At 47.7% G+C, this 22,056-nt stretch overlaps 5 protein-coding genes and 1 long non-coding RNA gene across 7 annotated transcripts; 1 reads left to right on the top strand and 5 right to left on the bottom strand.

The window, feature by feature from the left end:
* Nucleotides 1-9,343: 9,343 nt before the first annotated feature.
* LOC145946754 (uncharacterized) lies at nt 9,344-10,321 on the bottom strand. Its single transcript, XM_083056505.1, has one exon. The coding sequence runs from the start codon at nt 10,319-10,321 to the stop codon at nt 9,344-9,346; it is 978 nt and encodes a 325-aa protein (XP_082912631.1).
* LOC145946759 (uncharacterized) lies at nt 10,066-11,280 on the top strand. 2 transcript variants are annotated; one of them, XR_014427072.1, is made up of 3 exons: nt 10,066-10,489; nt 10,580-11,064; nt 11,146-11,280. It is a non-coding gene; the product is annotated as an uncharacterized LOC145946759 (long non-coding RNA). The 2 variants fall into 2 exon arrangements; XR_014427071.1 differs by having other exon boundaries at nt 10,562-11,064.
* LOC145946753 (uncharacterized) lies at nt 10,917-12,145 on the bottom strand. Its single transcript, XM_083056504.1, has 2 exons — nt 11,159-12,145; nt 10,917-10,961 (listed from the first exon to the last, which is right to left on the bottom strand). Exons 1-2 carry the CDS (start codon nt 12,143-12,145, stop codon nt 10,917-10,919), a joined length of 1,032 nt encoding a protein of 343 aa, XP_082912630.1.
* A 47-nt stretch (nt 12,146-12,192) lies between these two features.
* Nucleotides 12,193-13,134, bottom strand: LOC145946752 (uncharacterized). The gene has a single exon (XM_083056503.1). It carries the CDS (start codon nt 13,132-13,134, stop codon nt 12,193-12,195), a length of 942 nt encoding a protein of 313 aa, XP_082912629.1.
* A 5,516-nt stretch (nt 13,135-18,650) lies between these two features.
* On the bottom strand, nt 18,651-19,385 carry LOC145946750 (uncharacterized). The gene has a single exon (XM_083056502.1). It carries the CDS (start codon nt 19,383-19,385, stop codon nt 18,651-18,653), a length of 735 nt encoding a protein of 244 aa, XP_082912628.1.
* A 317-nt stretch (nt 19,386-19,702) lies between these two features.
* Nucleotides 19,703-22,048, bottom strand: LOC145946749 (uncharacterized). The gene is made up of 2 exons (XM_083056501.1): nt 21,199-22,048; nt 19,703-21,087 (listed from the first exon to the last, which is right to left on the bottom strand). The coding sequence occupies exons 1-2, from the start codon at nt 22,046-22,048 to the stop codon at nt 19,703-19,705; spliced, it is 2,235 nt and encodes a 744-aa protein (XP_082912627.1).
* Nucleotides 22,049-22,056: the final 8 nt, after the last annotated feature.

The raw sequence follows: 22,056 nt of genomic DNA, 5'->3' as shown, positions 1-22,056 counted from the left end.
AGTACTGCGCAGGAGGGGTGCCGAGGTTTACGTAAAATGCGATTTGACAATTCGCACAACTCTTGGATACATAAGGACAATGCAATTTAATTCATACAAATTGTATTTATTAATTACTCAAAAATTAAAAAATATATAATGTGTACAACAAATAAAAGTATTTGAAATATTACAATATACATGAAATATGTGAAATATAAAATCTTTATTAATACATCCTTTCCGTTCCAATATATGAAATACATACACATATGTTACATAACATATCGCACATACATTATATTACATTATATTTTATAAGGGTATCTGATAATGTCCCCATGGTAATGTGTCGGTCGAATCAGGTATGATATACCGCTTATCGTCGTACGGACTTAGAGCAATTTTTGTCTCGCAGATGGTGTATACTTCATGCAATTTCGACCTAATACATGACTGACTACGTGTCATTTCAATCTCGTCGTTCAGGCACCGCGTATAATCGTCGAATGTTATCGTTCTCGCGACAACGTTACTTTTGACACCTTTAACCTTTTTTGTATCTTTCTTCCCATCTACTCGCAAAGCGTACATTTTTGCTCTAAGTCCTACAAATTCAGTCATTATCGCGCCATTATTTTCATCCTTCATTAGACCTGGCACCTTTTTATTCACAAGCGGTATACTGTACGCGTTGTCAATTGGATAATCGCTCGTATCGAATCTAGCGATATCGCGTTTCATATTTTCATACACGTCTTCGCATTTAATATGATATATTAAACTATCTGTATCGGTGTACATTACCCGACATCTGTCACGATAGAGCGGTGACATGTACTCGTGATGAAATTCGTACAGACACACTTTCGATATGTCGAGTAGACACATACCAACATAGATTGGTTTGTTAAATTTTACTTCTAGTTTACGTAATTCTACGGCAATTAAATTTTCTGAAAAGACGCTCCTGCTATGGAAATTTGGTTTCGCTATCATCGCCTCTGCTCCGTATCGTCCGTCCCACTTTGTCAATAATTTTACATCTACATGATTACGCACATTTTCCATCGTTTTGCCAAATACCGCGTTGTTCATCAATTTGTACAAATTTTTCTCAAAATCATTTTTCGCTTGTGTTCTAAATTTTGTATTTAGTTCAATGTAATCGCGGAGCCATGCGGATTGAGTGAATTGTAATACGCGATGTATTTTTGTAACGCGAAGGCCGTGACGCGTGCACTGCTGCAGGTTGCGGTAGTGTATGACGTAACGCTTCTTATCATATAGCGTTGCGAGAAGCTTATCTTCCCGCTTGTCGGGCGGTTTGTCACGTGTCGGGCAAAACGGTAGGTCAGTGTGCATGTCGTGAAGATGTTGCGGATATTCTAAATCTACTTCGAGGATATAGAATGTAGGTGAATCGAGCGCTATTGACGAGATGTCAAAATTAGATACATCGTCGACCCATCGAAAATCGGCATAAGGCAGTGGTTGACACATTGCCCATCCATACAAATTATTTACATCTAAATACATTAAATATGATGATGGTTTCGATGGATCATATGACTGCATGTACTTGTTATTAGCATGCGCGTATCTTCCTGAACATTGACTTACAAGGGGAGGTCGCGGTTGACTCTTCACCGATTTTGTTCTCCTTTGGTATGGTGAATCTACATTGAAAAAAGTTGCTCCGTGTTCAAGCTTTTCGTCCAATGCGCCTTGTAAAAAAAATTTGTTTTTTCCCGAAGTTTAGAGAAATTGTCAGGTTCGTTACGAAGCCTAAAGAAAGACACACTTTCGATCGGTGCCGCTAGTGCAGCGGCAGAGAACAAGAATAGTAATCCCGGGATCCCAGGTTCAGAACTTTGGGCTGTCATAATTTTTTTTTAACGTATTATTTATTATGATAAATAAATATTCGACATATTTTTATCGTTAGTTATGTATATATCTTTTTATATATTTAAAATTAATAAAATGATCGTAATATAAGTAAAATATTTTTATAGAGAAATATTTTTAGAAATATTTTTACTTTTTAAAGATTTATACATTTTTTCAAATTTTCTTTAATCTAATAATGTTAGAATACACACTTTTCACAGCTTTACAAAATTCGGATTTTCTACTTGCTGTGAACCGCTGGACAACCAGCGGTTGCATCCAGCAGTTCACAGTAGGTAGAAAATCCGAATTTTGTAAAGCTATGAAAAGTGCGTATTCTAACATTATTAGATTAAAGAAAATTTGAAAAAATGTATAAATCTTTAAAAAGTAAAAATATTTCTAAAAATATTTCTCTATAAAAATATTTTATTTATATTACGATCATTTTATTAATTTTAAATATATAAAGAGATATATGCATAACTAACTAGATATATGCATAACTAACTAGATGAAAATATGGCGAATATTTATTTATCATAATAAATAATACGTTATTAAAAAAAAAAAAAAAAAAAAATTATGACAGCCCAAAGTTCTGAACCTGGGGATCCCGGCATTACTATTCTTGTGCTCTGCTGCTGCACTAGCGGCACCGATCGAAAGTGAGTCTTTCTTTAGGCCTCGTAACGAACCTGACAATTTCTCTAAACTTCGGGAAAAAAAAAATTTTTTTTACAAGGCGCATTGGACGAAAAGCTCGAACACGGAGCAACTTTTTTCAATGTAGATTCACCATACCAAAGGAAATCAAAATCGGTGAAGAGTCAACCGCGACCTCCCCTTGTTAGACCGCCGCGTATACCCCGTTCAATAAACATAACCATATCGATATCGGTAAGCAGTTCGAAATTTACGCATGTATGTTTTAACATGGCGTCCCATGTATACCCAGGGAGAGTATAATAATACGTAGGGTCGAGTCCGTAACTCGCGAGTGTCGCGAAAGTTTTCAAATATATCTGCCAACAACAAGACATCAGTTTTTAAGTACAGATCGCTGTATTCACCCAAGGTTTGAATGGAGAACTGCTGCCACACGTTGACGGCGTGTGCGTAGTCGCTCTCGGATACAGTGTCACTGGTTAAAGAACTGTAAAACGATTCGCGTGGTGGTAAACGCGTGTCCTGCAGCCTGTCCACGCAGTCAATGTACTCGTACGGAAAGACACCTTTTCGCGTTAATAATTCAAAATTGTTAGCGGATAATGCGGAAAAATTGGAACGCAAAATTTTTAACTTATCCTTATTCAAAAAAGATGCCAATTTGTCAAGACTAGCATTGAGAAATTTGTATGAATCGATGAATCGTAATTTCATGCAAGCTTTCCGATCTTTATCGTCGTCGGTACTATTGACAGTCTTCGTAAATGAAATGTATTTTTCTTTTGTTATTGGAAGCACATCTACGCGTCCTTCATACGCGGTAGCTATTTCTTTTATGATAAAATGTGCGTCATAGCCGAATAGATTATGGAAAACTACAGGAATGACATAAGAGTCTTTGTAGTTTAGATTACAGTTTGAGTGCGCGGGACCCCTGTATCGCCCGGTCAGATGACAATGATCGCGTACGCGTGTATCATCCGGCGCAAACGGTTTTTCGCAAATGTGATATTGCGTGACGCTATGAAATTTTTCCCATTCATCTTGCGTTAATTTTGTCATGTGGACATTATCAGACAAAATACCCTTTACGCGATGCGCTAAATTTTTAAGTTCTTCGGCGAACCATGAAACGCAATCGATACTACGGCGAGAATTATACGTGGATAACGAGTTGTCGTACGAACATTGCACGTAATACCCAACGCTAAATACCTCGTGATGTTGGGAGTATGACGCATGTTCCGGCGTCTTCTTCAGCACACACTCCAAGTCGGCGTACACCACGAAGGGAAATCGCTCCTTTCTGTTGTAGTTGTCGAAGTCGAGCCACTTGTCTTTATCGCTTGGTAATCGGATAGCGCAGTCGTTCATTTCTCGACAGTCCGCAATGTGAGCCTCCAATTTTTCGCTCAAATTAAAGAAGTGCAAGCATCTGTGAAAAAAAAAAAATTACAATTTTATTTACAATTTTATTTAAAATTATTATATAATTTGCAATAAATATACATACCGATCGCAGATATATTTCTTGTGGTCATGTTTGCTCAGTTGCGTGCTGACAAGCCGGGATAGATTTTTTATATACGCGAAATGTCCAACGTTGTCGTCCTCCTCCACATACAGCATATTTACATGTTTTTCTCTCTTCCGATCAGTGAGCTGTATCGGAAGAATAGATAATTCCTTCTTCCTCTCGATGCCGTAGACGTTGATTGAGATGTTATTTGCCAGTTCAAACTTTTTAATTTGGTTTAACGTCATCGGAAACTCAATGTCCTGAAGATTTAACACTGTCGTGTAATGGGGATATGAAAATTCTCGTTCCACATGTCTTTCTGCGGGGTACAGAGCGGCCACCACTGACCATGCGAAACATGCATTGTCCGTTGATCGCACGTTCACCACTGCTCTCTTCGTCATAATTTCTCGCGGTAAGTTTAGATAACACCCCGCGCGCATAGGATTGCACTTGTTGACGTTGACCGTAAGATCAAGGATTCGTGACAATGCCCATCCGCTATCACGTTCCTGAAACTCTTCGAGAGACGCCAATGTGGATTCGATGACATGCCGCTCATACCACTCGTGTAAATCGGACGTGCGAAAGAGTTCATAATTTCGCGTGTTAATGCTTTTGTTGGAGCGCATATCACCTGTCACAAACTCACCGTTGAACACGGTATTTACTTTTGCACAGTTGTGTATTTTTATAACATCTTGCACTTGCTCGAGAACTACACTACTAGCGTCTTCCAAAAATTGTCGCGGTTCGATATAGTCTGCGTTAATCACCGCACCTGTCAGTATCCGATTTTCGAACGCGATATCGATCTCTCGCCAAACGAGTCTTCCCGTGTTATTATCGCCACTGTAATTACCGCCACTGTAATTACCACCACTGGGTATAAACTGTCTCTGCAATCGAGTCTTTGCACCCTCGAGTCGCGCGATTCTAGCAACCAAAGATTGTCTATATCCAATGGAGAGTCGCGGACGCTTGACACGACTGTGTTCTTCGAGCAGTTTGATAAAGTCCTCGCAGCGCAGCGCCCATTCAAAATATTCGCCCAAGGTGGTGATTTGATGGGACCGCTCCAACAGGTCGCGTTCGTTCTGCTCGATGTTTTCCATTATTTCTTTTATTCACTATTATACCACTAACACTTCTAATACAAGAAAGTAACCACTAAACTTTTTTCACCGCTGCATCTATGCGCTTTCAAATCGTACTATGGTTTGACGCGCTCTCATCCTCCTTATATATATTTCACCTAATTCTATCTTCTTTTCTAACATTTGGCGTATCTCAAAAGATAGTTTCCCGAGATATCGGTTTTATGGATAGAGGAGTAAGGACACAAGCTGCCGAACGTTGGCGCCGATACGTTGCATTCTTCCTTAAAAAATATTAAGAAAAATGTTTCGCTCTCGTTTTATGGGAGATTTTCCGCGAGGATACAAAGCTGCCGAACGTCAACGCAAATAGGTAGAGGTCTATTAAATCACGTTTAGACATGTTCGTCGCAGCGTCGGCCCTAAAATCTTCATTCCTTTCGTAATGATAAAATGTCCATAAAATGAGAAACATAGTTTTAATGAACTCTAGAACGCTCCGTTGACGAGCAGCCGGACATCGGCGCTTCCGTAATAAAATTATATTAACGAGGGTACAAAATTGTTAATCATCGGCGGAAGTTACACTCGCCCAAACAGACCGTTGTTTCAATCAATTACCCGTACTCCGGGAAAATCGAACATATTATTTAACACCACAAACTCACATATTATTACGACAAGGTACACAAACAACATGTAATACGTTAGCACCCGCCATGTATCAGTTGGGAGATTCCTGGTATAAATTTATGCCGAGACCGGTGGATACCATACCGCCCATTATCATGAAACCTTTAACCAAACCGGTATGGAAATACATCAGCCCGGGATCATTGGCTACTAGCGGCATATACTCAGAAACGGACTTAAAGGACCTAAGAGACCATATAATGTTCCCAGCTGAACGACCTGCAGTTCTTAACTCTTTGGCAAGAGGAATAATGGGCAGAACAATCTCTCTAGAAGAAGGGTCGATTTCCAACTTATTAGACGCAAAAACCATAGAAAAAATAGCAATATCCGCTTGGCAAAAATTCTGGAGTAAATTTTTAATTTTTGGAAATTTTAGCGCGGGACTGTTAGGAATATACATGGCCATTAGGGTCGTGAAATTAAGAGCCCATAATTAGATACCATAGTCCATGGCTACGCCCTACACACCGTATATGGGTGGTCCTTATACCTGATAGGGGCCCTATGGGACTCCCTGACCAACCTATTATTGCACTTAAAAATGAGACGACCAATGAAATCGAAACCAACCGCCCCAGACAGTGAAACGCTTGAACTCCATAATGGTGAAGATAATACAACGACAACAGTCTATCCCCTCCTCCCCAGAAGAGAAGATAACACTTACTCCTTCGAACTCAAGGAAACCAAATATTGAACCACTAATACCTTACATCTTATCAGCTTTATAAAAAAAAAATAAAAAAATAATAACAATCAACACCGTACAACTGTTGGAAAAACCAATGTTAATATAATTAAAATTTTTCTTTTCTACAGAGAAAAATGGATATTCAATTTTTAAGAACCGATCTCCTCACACGCAACCGCCTAGAAGCGACTGTAATAAAAGTAAAGTCACCACACCTCTTTTGGATACAACTCCAAAACAGCGCAAAGGACCTAGAGGACTTAGAAGAAGAATTAAAATTCAGAATGGACAGAAAATCCTCATACCTCCATTTATGGCCGAATGCCATGCAAATAAACCTAGACGTCGCAATTAAAGAAGGCGACAGTTGGAAACGAGGATTTATTAAAACAATAAACGAAGATACCCTAACAATTAAAGTCATCCTAGGAGATTGGGGACGACTCGTACAGCGACGCATGTGCGACGTATTCATACTCGAGGACAGATTCAAAGAATTGACTTGGCATCTCTGTGGATTAGCACACACAGAACCCGTCGAAGAAACCAAAACATGGCCAATACTAACTCGAAAAATATGTCAGACAATGCTCGAAGGCAATAAAGGATGGATAAACATAATTAACCCCCCACGGGATGGAGTGGCCTTCGTAAAATTAGAAATACAATCAAGAAACAACATCTTTCCCAATTCTGTATACAACGTCCGGGACACACTGATTCAAATGGGACTCGCAAAAATCAGCGCTCAAGCCGATGCTAATATTAATCCATCCATATAAATAAATATATATATATCCTATAAAATTACAACATAATATAATCCACTCTTACTATCAATTATATATTTAAAATCATAAGGCATACCGCCGGATTTCTCTATACATAGACAACAATTTCATTACCACTTTAACATATTAAATATAATATCTACTACAGAAATGGAGATCCAGTACATCGAAACGGAGTTCCTGACTCGCAGCCGCCTAGAAGTGACAATACTGAGAGCGGATTCACCACTCCTCTTCTGGGCACAATTAAAAAACGGCGAAGCAAACCTCCAAGAGATGGAAGAGGAGCTCAAGTTTCGAATGGACAGGAGAGCAAAATCGTTATATATTTTACCCGAAAACCTGAAAGCAGAAATGGAGGTCGCAATCAAAGAAAAAGAAACGCTGAAACGCGGCTTCATCAGAAGCATCAACAAAACTACCTGGATGGTCCAGGTAGTACTAGGCGACTGGGGCAGGACAACCTGGTACCACGCGAACGATGTCTACATCCTAGAAGATAGATTCAAAGAATTGCCATGGCAGGCCATTATCTGCGGGTTAGCCTATACCAAGGCCCCCACCAACAAAACCACTTGGCCCAGGAGGACACGCCACTTATGTCAACTCCTTCTAGAAAAACAACAAGGATGGATTAACATCATACATCCCTTGAGACAAGGAGCGGCACTCGTAAAACTACATATGAAAACCGACAGCGAATTCAACAGAGCATACAACGTTAGAGACGTGCTTGTCAAACTAGGACATGCAGAGCTGCACACAAAAATCACAGCCGACGTCGAACCCGCCGTATAAATAAAAACATATATATATACGCATATATATACGCAAATATATTCATCCGTAATCTTAAATTAAACTATTGTATTTTCTTTATAACCTCGTATACTCTATATTACTATTCATATATTATATTTCGTTAAATACCTTCTCTTTATACATATATATTGTGCAGTTTAAGTGTGCGAATTGCGGTGTAGTGCGCGGACGCGAGTGCGAGAGAGACAGTACGAGAGAGACAGAACGAGAGAGACAGAATCGAACGACACAAAAGAATGTTTGACACGGCACTATATTTACAGTTAATGTACAGAGATTTATACAAGGCGATTGCGAGAAGTGCAATCGCTGCGCGAAGCTTGTTTATCAGCCGGAAGTGCGATATAACAAAGGAAACTTGTTTGCGAACTGCGATCTATCGGTACGAACGACGTCAAGACGAGTGAGAGCGATCGGCGCTAAACGGGCAGCTTTATCCTTTTCGACCTTCGAGAAAGTACCAAAAATGAGATCATCAATTTTTGGTCTCGTGACGGAGCGATAAAGGACTCTCTCGCAAGCCGGAGGACAAAGCTGTTTGTTTTCCGCGCGTTTGTTTTCTCGCGATGATTCGAGCGGCCGGTGTTTCGAACGAGCGATGTTTGACGACGCGCTAGAGCGAGAGCGCGCGATGTTTGACGACGCGCTAGAGCGAGCGCGCGCGGGCTTGCGCCGACGCACCGGCCGGCAGCTCGGATTTATTAGCCGTCGCGTTATAGATGATCGCCAGAATTGCATATTTCTTTAAATAGCACATTATGCTCGCCTACCCACACACACACACACACACACACACACACACACACACATATTTGCGACATCCCGCCCGCCTCGTCGAGATGCGAACGACGACCAACCTCGCGATTCCTTTCTCATAAATGCATTCTTCGCGGCGATATGTCTCGAATTGATCGTATCGATGTTGCGATCGAAATCAAGGGGCGTGCAGTCGCGCGTTTGACAGGTGAGGTTATGTGCCCCATGTGCACCGTTGCGACGTGATACGAGAAACGGGCGAGTGTTCGAGCTGACAAGTTCGGGACCGGACAACGCGACAATTATGCAAGTGAGTGAACGTACGACTTACAATGTTACTGAGCGGAAACGAATACGTGTGTAATTGAGTGTGCATCTTTTTTCAGGCGCGATTGTACGCGTGGCGCGGAGGAGATCGAAGCGCGATGAATTACGCGGACGATTCCGGATCCGCGGCGTCTGTCGTCGGCAGTGGCACAATCTTGACCACTGGGCGGGTCAGCTCGCCGACGGCGGTCCGGACATCCACCACGCGCACGTGGCCGTCCTGTCCCGGGTGCAGGCGAGTGACTCGCGCGAGCGGCCAGCGGCACGGCGGGGTGTTCTCGCCCTTGATGAGGCAGAGCTGGCCTTCCCTCAGGTTCCCTCGCGTGGCCCACCACTTGGGCCTTGGCGTAAGTCCCTGGAGGTATTCGCTGGTCCAACGTTGCCACAGGTGGTCGCGCATCTGCTGAAGGAGGCGCCAACGACTCAACCGACCTGGCCGCGCGTCCAGGAGCGAGGGCTCTGGGACTGCGTTGAGCGGACCGCCAACCAGGAAGTGTCCAGGCGTCAGGGAGTCGAGATCCTCCGGGTCATCGGACAAGGCCTGAAGTGGTCTTGAATTGAGACATGCTTCGACCTCGGCGAGGAGTGTTGTGAGCTCCTCGAACGTGAGCTTTGTCTCTCCGATGGTCCGTCGCAAATGGTGTTTCACCGCTTTGACCGCCGCCTCCCAGAGTCCTCCGAAGTGGGGGGCAGCCGGCGGATTGAAACTCCACTTGATGCCGTCGTCTGCCAGGTGTCCGGCGATCGACCTCATCTCTCGGCCAGCGGCCTTGAAGAGCTCCCTGAGTTGGTTGTCGGCGCCGACGAAATTAGTCCCACGGTCACTGTAAATGGTCTCGCACAGCCCTCGGCGCGACACGAAGCGACGGAAGGCAGCTAGGAAGGCGTCGGCCGAGTAATCGCTTGCGACCTCCAGGTGGACAGCGCGGGAGCTGAAACATATGAAGACGACCAGAAACCCCTTATATGACTTCTGGCCGCGACCCTTCGAAGTCCGAAGCCAAACGGGGCCCGCGAGGTCCACCCCGGTATGCATGAAAGGCCTGCTTGGAGTGACACGTGCCCGTGGTAGAGCACCCATCATCGGCTGTGGAGTTGCCGCCCGTCATCGCACGCAAGTAAAGCAGCGATGGATATGTCGGCGAACCAGCTGACGTCCCCGCGGGATCCAGAACTGCTGCCGGATGCTAGCCAAGGTGGCCTGGACTCCCCCGTGCAGCGTGCGTCGGTGACAGGCGTCTATCACCAGGTGAGTTAACCGGGACTCCGGTGGTAGTATTGTAGGGTGGCGTTGATCGTTGTCTAAAACGGAATGTTTCAGCCTTCCTTGTACCCGCAGGATCCCTTCGTGGTCGAGCGTCGGAGCCAGCTTACGGAGTGGACTTCGTCGAGGCATGGCTCTCCCGGCGCGGGCATCCTCCAGTTCCGGATGAAAGTGCACTAACTGCACCACCCGGATCCAGCGGCGCATTGCCGCTTCCAGCTCTCGTGGCTCCAAGAGTGCCGGACGCGCCGTGCCCATTTTGATCTCTGCAGATTGGTGGTATCGGCTCCGCCAGCGCCACATCCAGGCGGAGACGCGGAGTAGATGACGGAGACTCGAGAAACGGCAGAGTTCTTCGGGTTCCCGAACGTCGGCAACCACGAGACATCGCAGCGGTCGCTGCTCCGGGATGTCATCGGCGGCTTCCAGACTGGCGTCCTTTGGCCAGGCTTCCGGGCTTTCGCAGAGATAGTTCGGCCCCCTCCACCAGAGAGGGTGTGAGAGAAGCTCCCTCGGTGATACTCCTCGGGATGCGCAGTCGGCTGGATTTTCTCGGCCAGGTACGTGTCGCCATTTTGCTTCTGGATTTGCTCGCTGTATTTCGCTCACACGATTTGCTACGTATGTGGTCCATTTTGTAGGGTGTCCACGTACCCAGCCGAGCGTAACTGTGGAGTCCGTCCAGAGGTTCACCGCCGACACTTTCAGGCCCAGCGTAACCCGTATGTGCTCGGCTAGTTTGGCTAGCAAGGTCGCAGCGCACAACTCCAGGCGAGGGAGCGATATTCTTTTCAACGGGGCGACCTTTGACCTGGCAGCAACCAGGGAGATGCTAGGTGTATCGTCGGCAGTGGATCGCAGGTATACCACGGCGGCGTAGGCGCGCTCGGAGGCATCCGAGAAGCCGTGGAGCTCCCAGGCACTCGCGGAGACGTCGCTGCCAAACCAACGCGGTAGTCGAACTCCTTCTAGCAGCGGCAGCTCTTCCTCCAGCATGGTCCACGACGAAGCTTCTTCTTTGGCCAACGGTGCGTCCCAATCGAGCTGCTGCAACCATGCAGTTTGGACGAGCAGCTTCGCTCGCACGATGAGTGGCGCCATCCAGCCTAGCGGATCGAACAGTCTAGCGGTTTGAGATAACACCGATCTCTTTGTAGGCGTGGTGTGGGGTGTTCTCCGCACTATTAACGCGAAGTCGTCACTGTCCGGATTCCATCGGAGGCCCAGCACGGAGTGGTCGTCCGTCGGCAGGCTGGCGTCGGCTGAAGACGTCAAGCGGTGTTCGAGCGGGACTTCCTCCAGGAGGGCCCGATGATTTGCGGCCCACTTTCGCAGAGGGAAACCGCCCGCCCTGCAGAGAGCTGACACCTGCATCAGACGCTGACGTCCCTCCTCCAAATCACCCGCTCCGGTGAGTATGTCGTCGACATAAATGTCTCCTCTCAACACGTCGGCGCCCAACGGGAAGCGGCTCTCCTCGTCCGCGGCTAGCTGGCGCAGCACGCGGATGGCGAGGTACGGTGCGCTTGCCAAGCCGTAGGTGACGGTGTTGAGCTGATAATCTAACGGCTTGTCTTTCTCTCCCCACAGAACCCGCTGCAGGTCTCGGTCGTCCTGGTGCACCAGGATCTGCCTGTACATTTTTTCCACGTCTGCCACGAAGACGTAGCGGTGACGTCGCCAACGGATCAGAACGTCCGCGAGCGCCGGCAGCAAATTCGGTCCGGTGTGAAGAAAGGCGTTGATTGAAGCGCCGGCCGCGTTGCGTGAAGAGCGTTGAAGACCACGCGGATCTTGGCTTCGGGCCCGGAGCCCCGCAGCACTCCGTGATGCGGCAGGTAGCAAAGCGGAGTCTTCGACGCAGGCGACGGTCCGACGGCTTGCGACATGTGACCGAGTGACAGGTATTCGGCCATGAAGAGGTGGTACCGCTCACTGAAGTCGCTGTCGCGCACGAATTTTCGCGACATGACGTCCAGCATACGGTAAGCGGCGCGACGTGTGAACGAAAGGTCAGGCAGATCCGAGCGCACGGGCAATCGCACTTGATAGCGACCGTCGCTAAGTCTCTCGTGCGTGTGCGCGAAGTGCTCCTCGCACGCGAGTTCGTCGGCGGTCAACGGCAGCGCGACCCGAGGAAGCTCTTCTGCTTCCCAGAAGCGTCGCACCAGCCTGGTGAGCTCTTCCACAGCGGAGCACTGCAAAGACGACACTTGAGTTGCAACGTGACCGACGCCTGCGGCTCCCAGCAGCACCCAACCTAGCTGAGTCCGCTGCGCGATTGGTTCAGAGGGTTCTCCCCGTCGGAGGTCGGGCATCACGATGCTGGCGTAGGCGTCCGCTCCCAACAGCAGTTCCACGGGATCCTGGCGGTGGAACTCGGGATCAGCGAGCTCGAGCCCGTGAACATGAGACCACGACCGAGTCACGCCGTCTGACGCGCCGTTGTAGATCGTCAGCCGCGGCAACACCAAGGATGACACGGTGAGCGAGAAGTGTCCAGTTAACGAAGACACGGTGACCGCGACTCGACCTCGTGAAGAGCCCGTCTGAACACCTCCGACCCCGAAGATGGCCACTGACGACGGGGTTCGCGAGAGGCGTAGTCTCTGCGCGAGAGACTCGGCCATTAGTGAGGTTTCGGATCCCGGGTCCACGAGCACGCGGACGATGTGACGGACTCCGACGCGATCCGTTACCCGCACACGAGCTGTCGCGAGTAAAACCGGTCCGCACTCCGCAGGTGGCTGCTTGGCGACGTGCACTGTAGCCGACGCGGATGGCCCGGCGGTGGGCACAGCGGTGAAGGCATCGTGCAAAGATGTGTGGTGACGAGCTGAGCACTTGACACATACCTTGGCGGAGTTGCACTCTCCAAGTAAGTGGCGGCCCAAGCAGTTCCAACATCGTTGGTGAGTAGTGACGGCCTCGCGTTTCTCCTGTGCCTCTTCCTCTTGTATAGGTCACAATAAGCCAAAAAGTGTTCCCTTTTGCACAGGGGGCAGCTGCGGTTCGAGTCCGGCCCTTTACCTCCTACTAGACTGGAGCGAGCAGGTTTCCCGGATTTCTCCATTGACTTGCCGGACGACTCGGCGCTGATCGTCTGCAGCACCTCCTGCGTCATCAGTTGCTCCTGCAGGAACGTGCGAAGCTCCTCATAGGTCGGTGGCTCAGATGATTTTCCAAGAGAGCTCTCCCACTCGCGCCGAGTCTTCGGATCGAGAAGCTCGACCACTAGGTGGACGAAAAGATCCGAGGAGGCTCCGATCGGACGCCCGATGCCCTCCAGAGCGCCGACGGTGGAGAGCACACCGTGAAAAATGCGACGAAGACCTGACGCGGAAGCAGTCTTCATTCGCGGCAGTGATGTGAAGGCCGACAGGTAGGATCTCACCAAGAGTCTCTTGTTCTCATAATGATCGTTTAGCGTGGCCCAGGCGCGCTCAAAGTTGTCTTCTGTTGTCGGCAGGTTCCGGATCAACTGCTCGGCGTCGCCCTTCACGCTTGTCTTCAAATAGTGTATCTTCTCTACTTTGGACAAGGACGGCTCCTCGACGACGATCGACCGGAACAGGTCGCGAAAGGCTGGCCACTCCTCGAACCGGCCGGAGAATTGAGGCAGCTGGATCCGAGGCAGAGTCTTGCGCGACAATGTAGACTCGATTCGCGCGGGCTCCGACGTCGTTGCGGCGGAGAGCGACCTTTCGAGGTCCAACAGCGCGGCGCGTTGCCGTATGTACGCGTCTTCGACGAAACCCGCCAAGTCTGAGGTGATGTAATCGTCGCCTTTTAGCTCATCGCTGTATTCGGAGTACAAGTGTTCATGCTGCTCCTCAAATTTCGTCCATTTTGTTTCTAGGACCTTCCTCGCAGATTCCGCCAAGGAGGCGGTCAGCTTGGCGGAACCCATCTTCTTCAAGTTCTCATAGATGCGGGCGATGCGCCTGTGGAACTCGCGCTGAGAGTTGATTAAACCCTCCATTCTGTTTCAGAATGCACGAACACTTCACCACTGCGTCACTGGTTCACCGAAGTCGCGACAACTGCGGGTGCCGGGTACCACTAGGACGCGAGAATCCGGCTCGAAGGACCAGAAAATGTGCAGTTTAAGTGTGCGAATTGCGGTGTAGTGCGCGGACGCGAGTGCGAGAGAGACAGTACGAGAGAGACAGAACGAGAGAGACAGAATCGAACGACACAAAAGAATGTTTGACACGGCACTATATTTACAGTTAATGTACAGAGATTTATACAAGGCGATTGCGAGAAGTGCAATCGCTGCGCGAAGCTTGTTTATCAGCCGGAAGTGCGATATAACAAAGGAAACTTGTTTGCGAACTGCGATCTATCGGTACGAACGACGTCAAGACGAGTGAGAGCGATCGGCGCTAAACGGGCAGCTTTATCCTTTTCGACCTTCGAGAAAGTACCAAAAATGAGATCATCAATTTTTGGTCTCGTGACGGAGCGATAAAGGACTCTCTCGCAAGCCGGAGGACAAAGCTGTTTGTTTTCCGCGCGTTTGTTTTCTCGCGATGATTCGAGCGGCCGGTGTTTCGAACGAGCGATGTTTGACGACGCGCTAGAGCGAGAGCGCGCGATGTTTGACGACGCGCTAGAGCGAGCGCGCGCGGGCTTGCGCCGACGCACCGGCCGGCAGCTCGGATTTATTAGCCGTCGCGTTATAGATGATCGCCAGAATTGCATATTTCTTTAAATAGCACATTATGCTCGCCTACCCACACACACACACACACACACACACACACACATATTTGCGACATATATATATATAAAAAATTTTTTATATAGTCTCAAATACATAAAATATTGTCTTTTTATCTCTAGATTAAAATAAGTTATATTTTGTAACTTCAGTAGTAAGAAGAGAGAAGGAATTTACCTATATACATATATATATCTATAACCAACACGTATACACCAATATTTTAGTTTAATATTCTTCGTAATCGTGAACGTGGAATCATTTTCCATTCTATAGAAAAACTACCTGATCGTCAGTTCCAGTATAACAATGCCAATATATCATCAACTCCAATGGACTCCTGAAATAACAGAAGAAATACGGCAAGGACCCATCGACGGAGACCACAAGATCACCCTGAAACTTATTTAAAATTGATGAAAATCCGATGTGTCATACAAGCACGGGGGAACATCTATCAAAATACTGAAGACCACTCTAAAATCTGCCAAGAATGTTATAATAAAATACCAACCAAGGAGGAGTATATGACACTACCACCCCACAATCTAGTCCATAAGGACTCAGCAGACAACCAATCAAACTGCACTAAGTGCGAAATAATAATCGTACTAATAAAACCTGCAGAAGAATGTATCGAATGTATAGAAGAATTTCTATACGTCAACTACGAACACCTGGTAGACGGATGGGGCTAAGCTGTGTTTCCCAGAGGGAGAGAAGAACAATAAAAGGAAAAAGATTCCACGCGCACCTTACCAGTAATAAAATAAAATTAAAAAAAAAATATAATAAAAAAAAAAAATGTAAGAAAAGAACGAAAGAATAAGGAAGGGGTTTTGGTGGTCGCCTTTTTCTTTCCTCCTTTTCAAAAAAAGGAGATACATGTTAACTAAAGGAAGCACAATTAACCAACAGGTTAAATGTGGTTCTTTCTACCGATATTCGTAAATCGCGGCAAGAAAAGAATCGAAAATTTTTTATTTCTTTTTTGCAAATGTTGTGTTACACCCCCAACATTTATCTAAGACGGGGGGTGTTACGTCCTGTGGACTGCACGATTCTTTTCTCCTCCCCGATTTACGCAGATTCGCGTTCCGCGAACATATTAATTATAAGACCGAAATTAGTTATAAGAATTAAACGGAGAAAGACAGTGATTGTGAAACAACTCGATCGGTGAGATTACGAAACCTACACTTTGATCAATAAGTCATAGGTAATGTTGAAATATCACGATCGACACACGCTATCAGTAGACCAAAGATCGGAATTAGGAAAGAACTCTTCATACAAGGAAGCAATACGTTGCGCAAAGGGGATTAAACACCGAACGTATGACTATGAGTCACAAGAAAAGAGGACGCCCTTTGCCCTATAGGAAGGGCAGACGAATAGTATAAAAGCAGCGAATCTTCCAAGAACGCTATTAATTCCGCCTACATCGTGGCAGTTACACACTTCTGGATCCTCGCATTAAACATACATTGTGACCATCGAGGCTCAACAACCAGCTATCAGTCAACCTACACCTTCGCCCACACCACTCGAAGGAATCATCGATCCTGAGGATCAACCTATAGCTGCCAATCCGCTCACCAAATAATATACAGCCAACAGTGAGTACTTTCATTCTTCTACGATCACGGAAGTGAATAAATCCCCGGAATCGCGACTAAACTTAATAAGTAGTGGAAATCGCTGCCCGTCGAGCATTGAAACGCGCTCTCCGATTGAAACGGGACGATCAAAAGCCAACGCGAATTCTCAACCGCCTCATAGCACATCAACGTTACACACACACTCATATATAATTGTTTATACATGTCCACAAATTCAAATGTCTAATTCTCCGAATATTATTAAGATTTTATTTTTTTTTGAATAAATGATAATTATTTACATTACGCGAATTTAAAGTCTTATTTAAACCCCTGCGTTCCTTTATATATCCCCCGAGATCGCACAAGGTCCTATCCCGCGTAAAAGGGATTTAATTCCCTTACCGAAAAGGACCGACGAACGGACCCCTGAAATAAGCCAGGTAAAAGCGACTATCCAGTCGTTGACCTGCAAAAGGGCCAGACAGTCCGTTCGACCTGAAATCACTCCGATTTCGGGAAAACGCTGTTACGACCTTCGAGCGGCCTTTCCTTCGTGCAGGCCAGGACGTAACAATACGTAAAATGAATCCGCGCAGTATGGGATCCGCGGTTTAAAAATTTTAATTTTTATTGTATAAAGCGAGCCAAAAATTATTCTTTCATATATTTTAACATTACATTGACTGCACATTATGATGATACCATCAGCATACAAGCGTACAAACTTTTTCATCTAATATATGTAAAATGAATCCGGGTCGTATGGGATCCGCGGCTTAAAATTTTAATTTTCAATATGTTAAGACGCGCCAAAAATTATTCTTTCATATATTTTAAGAGTACATTGTCTACACATTATGATGGTACCATCAGAATACTAGCCTACAAATTAGATATTAAGTATAAGTACAATCTGTTTAATTGCTAGCGAGCATGATACATTATGTTATTTTATTACGCGATGTTAAACTTGAATAAGCTATATTCATAATTGCAAGAAATATTGATGGACGATCATTGGAATATTACTTAATACATGCAATCGCGATTAATCTTTTATTAGTCTTTCGAATTTTATTAAAATTAATATGTATGTATGTCAAGTTTCTGTACACACACGTTGTTCATTTCACCCGCGACGTTCTCGTGTAGAACGGTCAACGGGATTCACTTAACAAGACCGGTTGCTCGATTACTGAGATCGGAGTATAGCGAAAGAGTGAGAGAGAGAGAACGAGAAGGAAATCGGAGATGCATTGAAAATAGAGTCAGAGGTCACTAAACTTTCCACATTTATTACGTGATAATCACTTCGGGATAACAATGATTAATGTTCGCACGCAAGCGCGTAAACGATGGATATAACCGAGCTAGCGCGGGGTTATTCGGCACGTTCTCGGCGATTCGATATATTTCGCACTCGAAACTGAGTATCAGTCGGCTGTCGCAAGTGTTATCGTTCCGAGGTGAAAAACAGACTAAAGTCGCAAAAGTCGGGGTTCTCGGTCGTCGCTTCCCCGGCTCCCCATCCCCCTGCTCTCCAAGCTACTCGGTCCACCTAGACGCGAGGGAAGGGCCCGAGAGCGCTAGAACCAAACAGGCGCGAGGAATAATAATCGGGGCAGCGCGTTAGATTTCGGCAATCTCTCAACATATACCGCCCGCCTCGTCCGTTGGGACGAAGATTCGTTTACAAAATGAGATGCCGCCCGCCATGAGGTGACGGCTGTAACAACTATAGTATAGCAATTAGAGAGATGCAACGACTTGTGGGACAACAATGCAAAGGCGCGGTTTGATCGCAATGGAATCGATATCAGTTGTCGTGTTCGAGTTCCGGGTCGGCTTGCGGTTCAACTTGCAGCGGTACGATCTTAGCGATCGGTCGTTTGAAGGTAGCGGTGGCGGTTCGTACACTGACTACACGGACAAGACCATCGGCGCCAGGGTGGAGCTCGATGATGCGAGCCAATGCCCATTTTGTCGGGGGCTGCAGTTCATTTTTCAATAGCACGAGACCGCCCACCGTCACGTTAGGTGCTCGTTTCGTCCATTTCCGGAGCTGCTGCAAGTGGTGAACGTATTCTGATGACCACCTCCGCCAGAAATGGTCTCTCAAAGCCGAGGTTAAGGCCCAGCGCGACGTCAAGCGATTGACGTCGACGTCCGCTCTTGACGGCTCCGGTAAGTTTACGGTCGCTTCCCCCATTATTAAATGACCGGGGGTGAGAGCGCTCAGGTCTGTCGGGTTACTGCTGAGCGGATATAAGGGCCTTGAGTTGAGGCAGGCCTCTATTTGCGCCAGGAGCGTCGCCATCTCCTCGAAGGTGAGGCGGGTGTCTCCGATGATACGCCTCAAATGGAATTTGACTGCTTTGACTCCGGCTTCCCAAAGGCCTCCGAAGTGAGGAGCCCCGGGCGGGATGAAAGACCATTGGGTGCCGCTGTTGGCGAGAGAAGCTGCACACTCCCTATAGAATTCAGAGGCGGATCGGAACATAGACCTCAATTCCTGGGCAGCGCCCCGGAAATTAGTTCCGTTGTCACTCATTAGCAGCTCACAATGGCCTCTCCTTGCCGTAAAACGTCGGAAGGCGGCTATAAAAGAGGTGCTCGAAAGATCAGAGACCGGTTCTAAGTGAACGGCCTTGGAGGAAAGGCATATAAAAAGACTAATATAGCCCTTGGTGGCCTGGTGACCTCGACCCTTCCAGGAACGGAGAGGCACCGGCCCAGCGTAGTCCACCCCAGAAGACTGGAAAGGGCGTGAAGGTCGCGTACGCTCCGCCGGCAGCTGACCCATTTGCTGTTCGGCGGTGGCTGCTCGGAAGCGCGCGCATCGCACGCAGGCGTGAATCACCGATCTCACTAACTAAAGAGTTGGCTTGTAGGATCCAATACCGCCGTAGAAGCAGACTCCGGGTGAGCTGGGGGCCCCCATGAAGTGAGGCGTGCTTCCCTTACAAGGAGCAGCGATAAGCGGCTGCCCTTGTGTAGGATTAACGGGTGCTTCTCCGCGAACGGGAGCAAAGCGTTTTGGAGACGGCCTCCCACTCGCAGTAGTCCATGTTCGTCCAATAGAGGCCTCAACGCTAGGAGCGGAGACCGGGTAGGCAGCGGCCTCGCACTCTCTAGACGAGATATCTCCTCCGCGAAGTCCTGTCGTTGAGCTATCCACACCCAGCGGATGCGAGCTGTCTCCAGCTCATCTCGAGACAGGAACCCTGTCCTCCTCGGGTTACGACGACGTACGTGATCAAAGAATCTAAAACAGAATGCTGTTACTCTCAGCAATTTCAGCGTACTTGAGTACCTGGTTAGAAAGTCGTTGTCCTCTTCGGCTGGACGCGCAAGGTCAACCACCACCGCGCGTGATTCCTGCTCCTCCAGTCCGTCCGTGGGAGGGCTCGGCTCCGTTGAGTGGATTCCTGGCCAAGCGAGCCAAGGCGGACCAGCCCACCAAAGTTCCAAAGCGGCTAACTCTAGCGGCTTTATTCCTCGCGTAGCAGCGTCAGCAGGGTTGTCCGTGGTCGGCACGTATCTCCAGTTTTGAGGCGGCACGAGAGATTGTATCTCCGCCACCCTGTTTGCAACAAATGTTTTCCAACGCGCCGGGTGGCCCCGAATCCAGGCAAGCGCTACGGCAGCGTCAGTCCAAGCATAGACCGGCATGTTCTCCATGTCGAGGCCCTTGAGTGTGCAGCGGATTAACCTCGCTAGTAATAAGGCGCCGCATAATTCCAACCTCGGTATGGAGATCTGTTTGACGGGCGCTACCTTGGTTTTAGCGACCAAAAGATGGGTGAAGATGACCCCCGAAGGGCTTGTAGACCGCAAGTATATAGTGACCGCATATGCACGGCTCGAGGCATCGGAGAATCCGTGCAGTTCGACGTTCTCTGCTCCGTGGAAATGAACGAATCGGGGTATCGAAAGCGTGTCCAGTTCCGGCATGGTGTCTGCAAACTTCGTCCAGCGCGATTGTAGTTGATCTGGCAGAGGTTCATCCCATTTGAGTCCAGCCATCCATAAATCTTGTATGAAGATCTTGCCGAAAATAAGTACAGGCGACGCCCATCCTAAGGGGTCGAAAAAGCGAGCCACGTCCGACAAGACGGTCCGTTTCGTGCAATTTGCTTTATTGGTCACCGAAGCCACTCTTAAAGTAAAGGTGTCGTCGGACGGTTGCCATAAGATGCCAAGCGTGCTCACACCCTCCCGATCGTGGAATAGCTTATCGGACGGCCCATCATCTGGACATAGTTGTAGGACGTTGGCTGCTCATTTGCTTAGGTTGAATCCTCCTGCAGCAAGAATCGCGACCAGCTGACGCCGAACTTCCGTTGCCTGTTCGAGAGAATTGCCTCCGGCAAGGATATCGTCCACGTAAGAGTGGTTGCGGATGGCGTCTGCCCCTAAAGGGTACCTAAGTCCCTCGTCGTCTGCTAGCTGGAGTAGAGTCCGCAGAGCCAAGTACGGAGCTGAGGTAGTCCCGTAGACCACTGTTATCAGTCGGAAGTCCTGAACTTCTTGCGCCGGATCCGAACACCATAAAATACGCTGTAGCTTTGTGTCTTCCGAGCTAACCAGAATTTGTCTGAACATCTTGACGATGTCGGATGTAAATGCGTAAGGATAGAGACGCCAGCGGGTCAAGGTTACCCAAAGCGCCGACTGCAGTTTAGGACCTGGCAGCAGCAGGTCATTGAGCGCGTAGCCGGAAGACGTGCGGTGAGACGCGTTGAACACGACGCGTATTTTATCCATTGGACCCGATTTCTTGTAGACGGCATGGTGCGGTAGGTAGTAGGCATCCTCGCTATGAACCTCCTTCGTTGGAATAGGAACCATGTGGCCAAGACGCTGATACTCTTCCAAGAACATGGTGTAATGTTCTCGTAGTAACGCATTGCGCATCAAGCGACGTTCTAAGCTAACCAGCAGTTGAAGAGCCTCCTTGCGGTTATTCGTTAGAGGCACAAGAGAATCCGTGCGTTTTGGTAGGCGAACGATGTAGCGTCCATGCGGGTCGCGAGCGTGCGACGCCGCAAATAAACGCTCGCAGTGCTGCTCCTCCGGTCCCAAAATCGGCTCCGATGGTACCTCCTCTAGTTCCCAAAATCGTTGAAGCGTCCGGTCCACTTCAGTACAAGACACTGTAGCGTGACAAGCTGACACGCTAGGCGACGAGGGCGTCGTCGTAGTGTGACCCATCAACACCC

The sequence above is a fragment of the Prenolepis imparis genome, unplaced genomic scaffold, assembly GCF_030444845.1.
Source record: "Prenolepis imparis isolate NDT839.2.m4 unplaced genomic scaffold, iyPreImpa1.0 SCAF_20, whole genome shotgun sequence".
Taxonomy (NCBI): Eukaryota; Metazoa; Arthropoda; class Insecta; order Hymenoptera; family Formicidae; genus Prenolepis; species Prenolepis imparis.
Note: the sequence above shows the minus strand (reverse complement) of the source record. Positions and strands in the feature narration are given on the sequence as shown.

Excerpts from the sequence above, each read along its gene's own strand:
- LOC145946754 (XM_083056505.1), bottom strand. The coding sequence starts at position 10,321 with ATGGGTGCTCTACCACGGGCACGTGTCACTCCAAGCAGGCCTTTCATG.
- LOC145946749 (XM_083056501.1), bottom strand. The coding sequence starts at position 22,048 with ATGGGTCACACTACGACGACGCCCTCGTCGCCTAGCGTGTCAGCTTGT. Across the intron at positions 21,088-21,198 it reads GGACGATATCCTTGCCGGAG|ATGATGGGCCGTCCGATAAG; the intron begins GCAATTCTCTCG and ends AACTATGTCCAG.
- LOC145946750 (XM_083056502.1), bottom strand. The coding sequence starts at position 19,385 with ATGAGTGACAACGGAACTAATTTCCGGGGCGCTGCCCAGGAATTGAGG.
- LOC145946752 (XM_083056503.1), bottom strand. The coding sequence starts at position 13,134 with ATGGCCGAGTCTCTCGCGCAGAGACTACGCCTCTCGCGAACCCCGTCG.
- LOC145946753 (XM_083056504.1), bottom strand. The coding sequence starts at position 12,145 with ATGTACAGGCAGATCCTGGTGCACCAGGACGACCGAGACCTGCAGCGG. Across the intron at positions 10,962-11,158 it reads CCACAGTTACGCTCGGCTGG|CCCGGAAGCCTGGCCAAAGG; the intron begins GTACGTGGACAC and ends TCTCTGCGAAAG.